The sequence below is a fragment of the Mus pahari genome, chromosome 20 (genome assembly GCF_900095145.1).
Source record: "Mus pahari chromosome 20, PAHARI_EIJ_v1.1, whole genome shotgun sequence".
NCBI lineage: Eukaryota > Metazoa > Chordata > Mammalia > Rodentia > Muridae > Mus > Mus pahari.
Genome location: NC_034609.1, coordinates 46,485,258 through 46,499,308, shown reverse-complemented (window position 1 = coordinate 46,499,308; position 14,051 = coordinate 46,485,258). Strand labels below are relative to the sequence as shown.

The 14,051-nt window shown below is 47.1% G+C and overlaps 1 protein-coding gene across 1 annotated transcript in view; it reads left to right on the top strand.

Annotated features, from left to right (window-relative positions):
• Positions 1-9,059: 9,059 nt before the first annotated feature.
• The window catches only part of Fanca (FA complementation group A), a 54,342-nt gene continuing 49,350 nt past the window's right edge, over positions 9,060-14,051 (top strand). The window contains exons 1-6 of the mRNA XM_021220165.2: positions 9,060-9,155; positions 9,442-9,551; positions 10,417-10,510; positions 12,949-13,082; positions 13,207-13,302; positions 13,659-13,732. Coding sequence (XP_021075824.1) covers positions 9,077-9,155; positions 9,442-9,551; positions 10,417-10,510; positions 12,949-13,082; positions 13,207-13,302; positions 13,659-13,732 — 587 coding nt within the window. The 5' untranslated portion in view covers positions 9,060-9,076. The remainder of the gene's footprint in view (positions 9,156-9,441; positions 9,552-10,416; positions 10,511-12,948; positions 13,083-13,206; positions 13,303-13,658; positions 13,733-14,051) is intronic.

Sequence of the window (14,051 nt, the reverse complement as noted above, 5' to 3'; positions counted from 1 at the left end):
CATAGTAGCAAGGATTTCTACCTGGGGTCTCTGAGTTCGAGGCCAGCCTGTTGTACAGAGCAAATTCCAGGAGAACCAGGGCTACACAGAGAAACATTTAAAAAAAAAAAAAAAACAAGTAGTAAGTTAAAATAAAGAAGAACTATGTTTTCCATTTCTTTTAGAAACAAAACATCTTGGTTTTTGACTTAAAAAAAAAGAAAAAGAAAAAGAAAAAAAGAGACGGCTCAACAGTTAAGAGCACCGCCTGCTCTTCCAGAGGTCCTGAGTTCCATTCCCAGCGACCACATGGTGGCTCACAGCCATCTGTAATGGGATCTGATGCCCTCTTCTGGGGTGTCTGGAGACAGCGACAGTGTACTCACACATATAAAATAAATAAATCTAAATCTTAAAGAAAAGAAAGACAGGAGGGAGAGGAGCGGCAGCTAGCCATGGTGGTGCACACTTTTGATCCCAGGATTTGGGAAGAAGAGGCAGGCAGATCTCTGACTTTAAGGCCAGTGTGGTCTACACAATAAATTCCAAGTCAGACAGCTATACAGTGAGCCCCTGTCTCAACAAACAAACAAACAAACAAATCAAGAAGTGGAGGAAGGGTAGGTGAGGACTTTGGGTACTTGATAGGAAGGAACTGGGTTATGCATCCCTTTGCCCATGCTCTGTGCTGGGTGCTTTGAAAATCATCCTCTGTAGTAGCGCCGTAGTGGGAATGGCTGTGGGTTGATGACTATGCAGCCATAAATGGGAAAGCTCTAGAAGTTAATCTCTGAGCATCTGTAAAGTCACAGACACTAGGAAGTTCCAATTTTAGGTTTCTGTATATCACCTGGGTAAGGGAGGACTTGATCTTCAGCTACTCTGTGGCTGCAGTTTAGAGGCCGTTCTGTGGTATGTACCACAGGGCTGCAGGGCTCCGGAGCCTCTTGTGTCTTGGCAGAACAGGTGAGGTGCCTGGCACCAAGGCCACAGGGGAGCTGGCACATAGCCAATTTCAGAGCAAAGGTCTCATCCGTTCACCCAGACGCAGGCAGAATCGATCCTCCTGCCAAAAATAGAGCTGAGGGGCCCTTGCCATCCAAACCCAAGTCCACTTCAGATTCAGGTCGGCTTCTCCCCAGAGATTCCACGTATACTGTTCGCAATGAGCAAGCAGGCTTTGTGTTACCTGAATTCAAAGGCCCCTGAATGTGTTCTTTGTCACATTCTATGCAGCTGGGCAGAGCCAGAGTTCAAGGGTCCAAGAGGAAAAGCTGAAATGCGAGAGTCTGGTTTTGTATTTAGGTTTATTTTGGGGATAATGATAAAGGGCTACGAATCTCCGGGGATAACAGACGGAGCCAGGCTGTGCTCAGTCAATGAAAGAACCCAGGGCAGCTCAGAGGGAGGAACTCTGGGAATGGGTGTCACGGGGTTTCTGGGCTAGTGTCTGGAGATGGAGAGGCTGAACCTGGGTAATGAGAAAGGGTTCAGAGAATAGGACCATGGGACCATGGTACTGCCACAGTATGGGGGATCCAGAGTGGAGTCAAGATGAAGAGAGGGAGCCTAAAGTCCAAACTGCCCAGAGAACAGCACTCAGGATCCTCTGGGATGCAGGATGCGTCAAAACACACAGAAGGTTGGTGAGGCTAGAGATGATGAGAAAGGCCCCTCTCACCAAGATCAGGAGGGGAAAGCATTTAAGCACCCTGTTTGTTGCCCATTGAGAAGGGTTGAAGTTGCCTGCAAGTTTTGAAGCTGTTTCAGAAAATCCAGTGACCATAAATGAATGGAACCCATTTCTAGTGTGACACTTAGCACGTGGTCGCTGCAATTGCTCCTCACAACTGACGTCCAGTCTTGGATGATGGTATGAGCAGCCTCTACTTTCTCTGGGGCCTGAACACTGGAAGAATGAAGTCATGGTCGTGATACATGCTGTTCAAATTGAGTTTGACCTGGCTTCATGATCAAATATTCAAAAATGGTACACACTGGAAACTCTTACACCTGACGCTCGTCCCAACTCTTTATTTTTCTTTGGTTGTTGTTGTTATTGTTGTTGTTGTTTTTCAAGACAGGGTTTCTCTGTGTAGTCCTGGATGTCCAGGAACTCACTCTGTAGACCAGGCTGGCCTCGAACCCAGAAAGCTGCCTGGGATTAAAGGCGTGCGCCACCACTGCCTGACTGGTCCCAATTCTTATTCCTCTCAGAGACAGTTATTGCAATGGTGTCCTGGTTAGTTTCATGTCAATGTGACACAAGTTATAGTCATCTAAGAGAAAGGAACTAAGAAAATGTCTCCATAAGATCCAGCTGTGGAGCCGGGCGTGGTGGCAAACACCTTTCATCCCAGCACTCGGGAGGCAGAGGCAGGCGGATTTCTGAGTTCGAGGTCAGCCTGGTCTACAGAGTGAGTTCCAGGACAGCCAGAGCTATACAGAGAAAAAAAAAAAAAAAAATCCAGCTGTGGAGGCTGGAGAAGATGGCTCAGTGGCTAAGAGCACTGTCTGCTATTCCAGAGGTTCTGAGTTCAATCCCCAGCAACCACATGGTGGGTCACAACTATCTATAATGGAACCTGAAGCCCTCTTGTGGTTGTCTAAAAGACAGTGACAGTGTACCCCCATACATTAAATAAATTTTTATTTTTTAAAAAAAATCTTTATAAAAAAAGATTAAGGCATTGTGAGTGGGAAAACTGCTGGTCTCACCAGACCTGGGGTCTATAAAAAAGCAAGCCAGTAAGCAGCACTCCCCCATGGCCTCTGCAGTAGCTCCTGCCTTCAAGATCCTGCCCTGCTTGAGTTCCTGCCCTGTCTTCCCTCAGTGATGGATGATGTAAGTATTTGGAAGTGTAAGTCAAATAAACCATCTTTACCCCAATTTGGTTTGGCCATGGTATTTTATCATAGCAATAATAATCCCAAATAAGACAAAGGGGCCTTTTGTTTTCATTCCTGAAATATCATATACCTATGACAAATAGGCACATCTCTGTTTGTAGAGAGAGGCATATCACAGACCCTACTCCCCACACGAGGAAAGGATTCGTACCTCTATGAAAAGAGCTTATGTATTCTGCAGAACTGTGGATCTCTTTGTGAGTAGGCCAGATTCTCAGTTCTCACTGATGTACATGAGATTGTGTGCGATCCTTTTTTTTTTCTTCCCTGTATATGAGTTCACTGTAGCTGGCTGTCTTCAGATGCACCAGAAGAGGGCGTCAGATATCATTACGAATGGTTGCGAGCCACCATGTGGTTGCTGGGATTTGAACTCAGGACCTCTTAACTGCTGAGCCACCTCTCCAGCCCAGTTGTGTGTAATCCTAACCAACAGTCCACCCTGTTTGCTCACTTGCTGCCTCACCAGCCACTTTTCTCAGGGTGAGACTAGAGATGACTCCTGTCCATTTCTGCGCATGTGCTGGGTTTTTTGTTTGTTTGTTTGTTCGTTTGTTTTGTTTGTTTGTTTTGTTTGTTTTTCAAGACAGAGTTTCTCTGTGTAGCCCTGGCTGTCCTGGAACTCACTCTGTAGACCAGGCTGGCCTCGAACTCAGAAATCCACCTGCCTCTGCCTCCTGAGTGCTGGGATTAAAGGCGTGCGCCACCACCACACCTGGCCTGCATGTGCTGTTAATCTTGAGAAATTGACTCCCAGCAGGCTGGAGAGACAGGTCTGCAGTCAAGAGCCCTTGTCCTTTCAGAGGACTAGGGTTCAGTTTCCAACATGCACATGTTGGCTCACAGCCATCCATAACTCCAGGTCCGGGATGTTCAGTGCCCGATTCTGTCCTCCAGGGGCACATACACACGGTGCACATACATACAAACAGATAAAACACTTTTACACATAAAATAAAAGCAAACATACATTTTTTGAATTTTTAGATAAAAAAGTATATAAATGTATAACTTTCTTGCAGGACTAGCGAGGAACTAAACCCAGCGCCCACTCAGCCAGTACTCTTTGACTTCCTGCCTCTGTAGGAACTTAAAACAAGTATCAGCAAACTGCTTTCCAAAGAGGCTGTCTCCGCTTACGCACACATCTGTAAGGCTCGAAGGTGTCTGTTTTCCTTGGCTCCCCAGACAGAGAGTAGGAGCAGACTTTGAATCTGCCAGATGTGGCAGCTCATACTTGTGATCCAGCTCTCAGTGGGCAGAAGCAGGAGGCTAGGGAGTCCTTATGTCAACATGAGCTACGTCGGAGACCTGGTCTCGAAAGCAAGACGGGCTGGGTGTGGCAGCGCACACCTTTAGTCCCAGCGCTTGCAGGCAGAGGCAGTTGAATCTCTGAGAATTCAAGGCCGGCCTGGCATACACGAAGAGTTCCAAGTCAGCCAGGATTACACGCTGAGAGACTTGCCCCCACTCGCGTGCATGTGCGCGCGCGCGCGCGCGCACGCGCACGCACGCACACACACACACACACACACACACACACACGCACACGCACAACACACTCCATAATAAAAATTGGGCCCAGAAGATGACTTAGCAAGTAAAGGTTTTTCTGCTCAAACCTGGTGATCTCCACAACTCACCAGGAAAGGAGAGAATCCACTCCTGAAAGTTTTCCTCTGTATGTGCCTGCCCCGTGGCATCCTGAATTCTGAATCCTCTCACACCCTGTGTCTCTGTTCTTCCTCTCTCTGTCTCTCTCTGTCTCTGTCTCTGTCTCTCTCTCTCTCCTCATTCACACTAATAATAATAAATAAAAATTAAAATCCTTGTGACTTTCATAGATACATATGGCTTAATGTGTATTTTGCTTGTTAGAGTGAAGAACAGATTTAAAACTGTTTTATTATTGTTCTAATCTTTCTTTTTCTAACCTTTTTGTTTTTTTTTTTTTGAGACAGGATTTCTCCATGTATCCTTGACTACCTTGGAACTCACTTTGGAGACCAGGCTGGCCTTGAACTCACAGAGATTTGCCTGCCTCTGCCACCCAAGTGCTGTGATTAAAGGGGGTTCGAAGCCAGCCTGGTCTACAGAGTGAGTTCCAGGACAGCCAGGGCTACACAGAGAAACCCTGTCTCGAAAAAACCAATCAACCAACCAAACAAACAAACAAAAAATTGCCAGCAAAAGTGCGCCCCCTAGGGGCCGGAAGAGAACAGTGGCTCCCCTGGCAGTGGAATTAAGGACAGTTGTTTATCATGTGGGAACTGAGATTGGAGCTTGTTCCTCTGGACAAGCAGCCAGTGCTCCTAAGCACTGAGCCGTCTCTCCAGCCTCCGAATCTCCGTTTAAAGCCGAGAGTGAAGGATGGCGGTGATTGGGAGTGTGTGCAAATCTCATGGCCGAAGGATGCTTTGACGGTAGCAGTCATCCCGTCCTGCTCTTGCCATTCAAGCCTACCGGCTCTCCTCTCTAATTCCTGGCATCCCCATGGCTGAGGGCCAAGGCTGTGGGGGTTTCCTTTAACCTGGAAGATCAACTTTCAGAGACGAACTGCTTCTGATAAGCAGAAGCACTGGCCTGCTCTATGTCTGTCCCCCACACGCTCCGCACATTGTTAGCACAGAGCCCAGCTCAGGTCCCGTGGCTGCTAGCGAGGAAGCCAAGGTTTTCATAATTCTTACAAAGCCCCGGTGGCCCCGCCCATCCCACCTCCCACTGCAAATCTTTGTTTATGGTACTGTGCATGGGACCTAAGGCCTTATGCATGCTATGCGCAGGGTCTAAGGCTTCATGCATGCTAAGCAAACACTATTGATCCACACCCAGGCCCTTATTTTGCTTTCTGTTCTATAAATATCTCAAGGCACCATACATCATCCAATATGCTATATTTTACTTATTTATGGCTCTCGCTAGACCATATCCCCCACAAAGGTCAGGGGTTTTGCCTAGGTTTTTTTTTGTTTGTTTGTTTTGTTTTAACTGAGGTGTTCTCAGGCCTAGAATAGTGTGTGGTGAGAGTCCAACCAAGCATGCATGCTGAGGGAGAATACCTGTGTGCACATAGCTCTCACCATTTTGCTAACACTAGTAAAATAGTCACAGTAATCTCACCAATGACATTTCATTATAGTCTCACAGTATCTCTGTGAGATGGGTAGAATGTATTATGATCTTTACTTGACAGAGGTAAAAAAAAAAAATTCACGTGATACTACTGTCTGTCTGTGAGCTCAGACGTCAAGGCTGAGGTACACTCAAGATTTCTGCTTTTTTTTTCCCCTCAAGGCAGAGTTTTATACTGTAGCTCAGGCCCACCCGGAACTCACTGCAATCCTTCTCGCTCAGCTTCCTAAGTGCTGGGGTTATGAGGCTAAGTCATCACATCCAGGATTATCCTCATTCGTGCTACAGGGATCTTTGAAGAGACCAGAACCTAGAAAAACTCTGGCACTTGGGACACACTTTGGTCCACTCCCTGTTCTTTTAAATCAAGTTTTATTGGCACACGGCTACATTTATTTGGGACATATTTGTGACTGCTTTAAGTTATTATAGCAAGTCGGGTAGGTGTGATAAACACCGTGTGGTCGGTCCACAAGGCTGGAATGTTTGCCCTCTGCTCTTTACACTAGCGTTCTCCCTCTGCTGGGGCAGCTGGCAGAGCCCATGGTCCATATGCAGAGGTTCCTGGCATCCTTCATGTGGTCCACTACATCAAAGTCAATTCCATACCGATGCCATCGTATAATTTTCCACTGTGCTGACACGTAGGATGATATAGAAGCAGTGGTGGCTGTGGAAGTTTCCTGAAGCTGCCAAAACACATGACTACGAATGACCTAGGGACTCAGAAAACAGAAATTCCTTCATTTGTGTTCTTTGCTGAGGCAGGGTTTCACTAGTATCCTTGGCTGGCCCGGGACACGCTGTGTAGATAGAGCAGGCTGGCCTCAGACTCACTAAGATTTAATCCACCAGCACCAGCCTCTGCTTCTGGGACTAAAGGTGTGTGCTACCATCTAGTCAGAAACCCCGTCTTACGGGGTTCTGGAGGCCAGAAGCCGAAGTGTATGTGGGCTGAGGCTCCCTCAAGAGGCATCGGAAGACCTTCTCATCTGTGCTCCAATACATTCTCCTCTCCCCTGGCTCTCTCTTTGTTCTTTTAGATGGTCTCATACAGTCATCCAGGCTATTCTGGAATTCAGGGCAATCCTCCTGCCTCAGCTTCCCAATTGCTGAGATTACATGTATGAGCTACATCTGGTCTTAATGCACGCGCATTCCTACTTATGGATGTGTGAATGCTTGTGTGAGCACGTGTGTAGAGTGCAGAGGTCAACACTGGGTGTCTTACTCAGCCAGTTTCCACCTCGGCGGCTTGCTAACTCTGTTTTTGAAATGTTAGCCTAGGCTACCCCAGACTCTTAGGCAGAAATGATCCTCCTGCCTTAGTTTCCAGAGCAGATGAGATCCCTAGTGTGTGCTCCTGTACTTGTTGAAAATGCAGATTACGAAGCAGCAAGGAAAAGAAAAACATCTGCAACGAAAGCTTGAAAACACACAGTAAGTACTAGCGGTGGCGGTGGTCTGTTGGTGGGATTTGGGGTATCTAGTACTCTTTTTTGTCCCCGGGGGCTGGCTGAGCAGATCATCTCTTTCATATGGAGGAAAATGGCCCTTTCTGTGTTGAAATAAAAGGCTGCATTTTGCCAGGCAGTGGTGGTACGTGCCTTTAATCTCAGCTCTCAGTAGGCAGAGGCAGTGTCTCTCTGAGTTCACCAGCCTGGGTTACAGAGTGAGTTCCAGGACAGCCAGGGCTACACAGAGACGCTATTCATTCAAAATACCACCACCATCACCACCACCACCACCACCACCACCACCACCACCATGGCAGCACAGTGGGTGGGGAGGGCTTGTGTTGGAGGGGTCCACCTTGTGGGCAATGATGGAAGTACAGCCACATCTTCCGATGGGCAGAGCAGCTCCCTGATGCTCCTCTCTGATGGCACTTCTGAAGCTGGATGGAGCTGCCCGACACATTTGATCCTGAACTGGGACGAGTCCTGGCCATAGTGATGAGTTTTTATTGAAATACATTGTTGTTGTTTCTTTTAAAAAATTGGTTCTCTTCAGTTTTATATCTTTAAGTGTGCTCTTTGATGCGTAAAGTGACTTTTTGGCTCCCAGTGTGACCGTAGGACCTCCAGGTCACAGAGGCAGATAAACCTGATTCCTGGGAAACTTAGGTCAGTCTTTGTCCGCTCTACTCCAGCTCTGACAATGGCTCCTCCAGCTGCTAACTGATTTCGGGCTGGGTGAATTTTAATCACAACCTGGCGATTATGGGCGGTTCAAGCCTGTCCCTAGTATCCTGTCTTCCACTAAGAGTCTGCGTGTGCTTACACACCTGGGATAATGCTGAAAACCAAGCACAGTTACTGCAGTGCAGATAATGCCCTCTTTCAGTTTGTTTGTTTGAGACAGGGTTTCTCTGTGTAGCCCTGGCTGTCCTGGAACTCGCTCTGTAGACCAGGATGGCCTCGAACTCACAGAGATCCACCTGCCTCTGCCTTCGGAGTGCTGGGATTACAGCACCGCTCCGCGCGTAAGGTGGGCTTAATAAAGAAAGAAACAGGAATGACAGCGTTTTGTGGCTGTTTTTTCTTCCTGAGAACTTTGAGCGCTTAGCGGGGAAGGATAGCAACTCCATTCTTCTTTACTTTTGAAAGTCACACCCCAGCACCAAAACTCCTTTGGTCAATTTTTCCGCAGTAAGAGTCAAATAAGCACAGCAGAGTACTCGGGATCGGTCCTGTGTATTTTTGAGCAAAGCAGGTAAAAGTTTTTGTTTTTTTTTTTTTAACCGAAAACCTGGGTCCAGTTTGTCACGTGATCACCCTAAGTCAAGCTCTGGGCCATTAGCAAATCTGCGCCGCTTTCCCCCCAAGTTGTCATGCGCAGGTGTATGGCACCAAGGCTGCCACCAGACTGCCTTTCCCGCCACTCGAACGCTGCCAGACTGGGGACAAGTACTATAAGCAAGACCAAGAGGGCCACAGAGCAAGGGTCCGCCCTCGGGGGTGTGGTCAAGCGTGCTCCTAGCCAATGAGCGCCAGCGCCTGGCGGCGGCCAATCGGAAGGCAGCGCGGGCTGCAGAGCCGGTGTTCCAGACGCTATGCCCGGCTCGCCGGCGAGGGGTGCTGCCCTGGGCGGTGGGCCCCGGGGCCTCCGAAAAACCTGGACGGAGCTGCTGGGTAGGTCTTGCCATCTCTACCTCCCGACCCCAACCAGCGCCCAGTGCGGTCCCTCCGTTCTTCAGGGTCCGGGTTCAGATCCCAGCGTGGCTCAGCCGTCCTGGGCCGCTGGTCCTCATAGGGCCGTGGGCCCCAGGCTTCCTGGTCCCAGCCGCTTGCTGCAGCGCCAGGTGACCGTCCAGATCTTGGACAGCTTCTCTCTGGACCTCCGCGCAGCGTGTCACCCTGTGTACGTTGCACTATAATTTTCTGAGCAATTTTTTTCCTTTTAAAAAAATCTCTTTAGCGGGCAGAGTCAAAAAGCAAAAATATGATCCTGAAAGGGAAAAGAAATTAAAGGATTCTGCCCTGAAACTCCTGAGATACCATCAAAATATGCACGACCTTTTGCTAGAGGTAAGAGGAAGTTGTCCTGGCTGAGCAGGTTGGGTGTTCGGAGCCAAGCCGGATCATAATCTTTTAAATGTCCTTCTAAGCCTGTGTACCTGGTGAGTAACTGGTGCCGGCAAACCAGGTGAGAGGAGAGCTGAGCGTATTTTATATTTTATGTCTTTGTAGATGAAAGTGGTTGGGTAGTCCATTTACTAATTCATGAAAGGCTTTAGTAAATTCCTTCTGGGAAAAAGTACTCGAGGGGCTGGGGGGATGGTTCCTGTACAGTCTGGTTTGGTTTGGTTTTTTCTTAAAGACAGGGTTTCTCTGTGTAATCCTGGCTGTCCCGAAACTCACTCTGTAGACCAGGCTGGCCTCGAACTCAGAAATCCGCCTGCCTCTGCCTCCCAAGTGCTAGGATTAAAGGCGTGCACCTCCACTGCCCAGCAAGATGGAGTGCAAGTTGTAAGCTGAAATAAGCTTCCCAAGTTGCTTTTGGTCATGGTGTTTTTACTACAGCAATAGAAATTCTGGGGGCTGGAGAGACAGCTCAGTGCTTAAGAGCACTGATTGCTCTTCCAGAGGTCCTGAGTTCAAATCCCAGCAACCACATGGTGGCTCACAGCCATCTGTAATGGGTTCTGGTGCTCTCTTCTGGCATGTTTGAATACAGTGACAGAGTATATATATATATATATAATAAATAAATCTTTTAAAAAAAAAGAAATTCTAACACACACACACTGTCACACACAAAGATGAATTTAAAAGCAAAACAAAACAAAACCAAAATAACCAACCAGGGAACCAAAGCAAAGCAAATGTGCCTGCTCTGGGAGCTGCACACTGCTGGAGTCTTGAAAGTGGCTCTTACGGTTTCGGTTTGTAGGTAGAAGAGCCACGGTGTAAAAAGTTGTGTCTCAGCGAGCTGATTGACTGCGACAGTGCCAACGCTTCCTCTGACCGGTCCGCTTCCTTCATCTGTGAGTTGTCACTGCTTTTCTTCTTCTTCTTCTTCTTCTTCTTCTTCTTCTTCTTCTTCTTCTTCTTCTTCTTCTTCTTCTTCTTCTTCTTTTTTTATTTTTAAGATTTATTTTTTATTATTGTAAGTACACTGTAGCTGTCTTCAGACATCCCAGAAGAGGGTCAGTGCTCTTAACCGCTGAGCCATCTCCCCAGCCCCTATCTATGACTTCTTTCAGAAAGTGATAATCACTTCATGATTCGTTCCTTTTTAGTCTATTTTTTTCATTCATGCATTCATTCACTGACTGTGAGCTTGTGTGCCGCGGTGATCATGTGGAGGTCAGAGGTCAGCTGTGTGAATCAGTTTTCCCCGTCAACCATGGCATTGCTGGGGACCAAACTCAGGTTGTCAGCCTTGACTTCAGGCAGCTTCATCAGACAGCCTGCAGTAATTTTTTTAAATTTATGAATATCTGTGAGTATATGTCACGTGCGTGGGGCTACCCACAGAGGACAGAAGAAAGTGCTGGGTGCCCTGGGTTTGGAATTTGTGATGACTGAGGAGTTGAAAGTGAACTTGTGTTCGGTGCAGGAGCAGCAGGTGGTCTCAGTCCCCGGGCCATGCTGCAGTCCCTCACACTGGGGTTTGAACCTAGGGTTTTTTTGTTTGTTTGTTTTGTTTTGTTGTTTTTTCGAGACGGGGTTTCTCTGTATAGCCATAGCTGTCCTGGAACTCACTTTGTAGACCAGGCTGGCCTCGAACTCAGAAATCCGCCTGCCTCTGCCTCCTGAGTGCTGGGAGAACCTAGGGTATTTTATCCCTTTAAATGATTTTTGACTAAGTCATCCAGGCTGGCCTTGGGTTTTCAGTCTTCCCTTGACTCTCCTGTTAACCGGAATTACAGGCTTCTGTCTTCAGTCCCAGCTCTGATTTCTGACACTTGTAATTTGAAGCCTCTATAATTATTGCATGTGTCTTTCCTTATTCATTGATGTGAGTTTTTTTAGAGCCTTGAAGATAAGGGGTGTGTGATATATAATTTTTTATTTATTTATTTTTATGTGGATGTTTCTTTCTGCACGTATGTCTGTGGATTGCGTTGGATCCCCTGGAACTGGAGTTACAGACAGTTATAAGCCACTGTGTATGTTGTGGGAATCAAACCTGGGTCCTCTGGAAGAGCAACACATACTCTTTTTTTTTTTTTTTTCTTTAAAGATTTATTTATTTATTATATGTAAGTACACTGTAGCTGTCTTCAGACACTCCAAAAGAGGGAGTCAGATCTCATTACGGATGGTTATGAGCCACCATGTGGTTGCTGGGATTTGAACTCCGGACCTTCAGAAGAGCAGTCGGGTGCTCTTAACCACTGAGCCATCTCACCAGCCTGCAATGCATACTCTTAACTGCTGAACCTTCTCTCCAGCCTTCCTTTTTTTTTTTTTTCTCTTGACAATTAGTTTTGGAAGTAAAATAAATCAGAAATGATTCGCTTATAAGCACTGCCTGTTTCTAGGTTCCCCAGAACATTCCGCCTTCAGGATTACTGACCACAGACTGGGCCCGGAGCCTGGTGACTGCCGTAGGGTCAGCTTGTCTAGCCTCTGTCTGAGTGTACCCATCATCCTCTGCTCCCTTTCAGGTGCAAGGCAGAGTGTCTGGAAATCCTGTCCAGTTTCAACTTGACTGTTTGTGAGGTGCCTGGGGGCTAAAGTAATTAGGAGCTGAGGGTCTAATCCAGTGCCTCAATAAACACCCTACCACGTGAGCTACATTCCTAGCCCTTATTAGTATAATTTTAAACTTTTTTTTAAAGATTTATTTATTTATTATATGTAAGTACACTGTAGCTGTCCTCAGACACACTAGAAGAGGGCATCAGATCCCATTACAGATGGTTGTGAGCCACCATGTGGTTGCTGGGATTTGAACTCAGGACCTCTGGAAGAGCAGTCGGTGCTCTTAATCACTGAGCCATCTCTCCAGCCCGTTTTAAACGTATATGTTAGTGAGATCCACGCACTGTGGAAGAGCCTTCCTCATAGCATCCCTGGAAGTCCAATGGTCTCTGCTCACTGAGCTACTTTCTAAGGGGGATGATAACGTCCCCTCTGTGTCGCAGTGGGGCGTATCTGCTGTGGTAGAAGATGCGTGCGTGCGTGCGTGTGTGTGTGTGTGTGTGTGTGTGTGTGTGTGTGTGACTTGGAGGGGCGTATCTGCTGTGGTAGAAGATGCGTGCATGTGTGTGACTTGGACTTCAGGGGTTGCCTCTGACTGTACCGAGAGCTGCCAGTTTGGCCACGAAATCATCTTCATTTTGTGTCTCCCGTTTTTCTCTTTCTTTCTATCCTTTATCTACCACCAAGTGAGAAGCGGTTTTCAGCTTAAGTCTTTGGAGGGTTGTGTTTCTCGTGTTTTAAGGGAAAGTTGTGGCTTGCTTTCGTTTTTTAGGCTCTGCTTTCCGGGATCAGGCCTCGAGGCTGGGAGTTCCTGTGGGGGTGCTAGCTGCCAAAGTGTTCGCTCGCAGCGTGCAGCAGGTCTGCGTGGAGCCCAGCCACCCCGTGCTGCTCAGCCCGGACCAAAGCGTGAGAAGCCGGCCCCTTAAATACGACCTGTCCGTTTTAGCTGTTTGGGAAAATAAGATGTTCCTTTAATATTGTTTTTAGATAATTTACCTTTTTTAAAAAACCAGATCGTATCTCTTTTTAGAAGAAGCTGCCTTCCTCGCTAGTGATTGCCCGGCATTTGTTGGCACAAAATATGTTCTCCCGTCTCACCTTCTGTCAAGAATTATGGAAAGCACAGGTGAATATGAAGTTTTTTTTTTTTAAAGATGTATTTATTTATTTTATGTATATGGGTTCACTGTAGCTGTACAGATGGTTGTGAGCTTTCATGTGGTTGCTGGGAATTGAACTCAGGACCTCTGCTTGCTCCAGTCCAGAGGATTGGGAATGACTTCACTGGGGACTCCTGGGAGGTCAGAACTGTCACAGACTGCAGAGGGAAAGCCATGCAGAACAGAAAGGAACATTAACGCTGTGTGACCTGAGTCCTTTAGGCCGTGCTGTGACACTTTCCCTGGGCAGATGAACATACCCTGGGCCAGACACTCTGTAGGACGAAGCGCACGTCGAGATCATTGCTGTTGTGTTTTTCAGAATTCTTTGTTGCTCGAAGTCGCGTGGTGTCTTCACACGCACAGCGTCGTGAGCCTACAAGAGCTACTGCAAAGGTACCTGACTCGTTATTCTTCATTACTTTCCGTCATGCGGCCTTTCTCTATTCAATAGCTGTGGTTTTAAGCTGTCTCAAAGCTATTTATTTATTTATTTGTCGTGGGTGGGAGGTGCATGCACCGTGGCACACGTGTGGAGCTCAGAAGACGGCCGAGTTTTTCTCTTCCACCCTGTGGGTTCCGGGGTCAAGTTTTGATCGTAAGAGCCTGTATCTGCTAAGACGTCTTGCCTGACTGGACTTGTCCCTTTTCTTTTCTTTTCTTTTTTTTTTTTTTTTCTTTTTTAGATTTATTTATTTATTATATGTAAGTACAC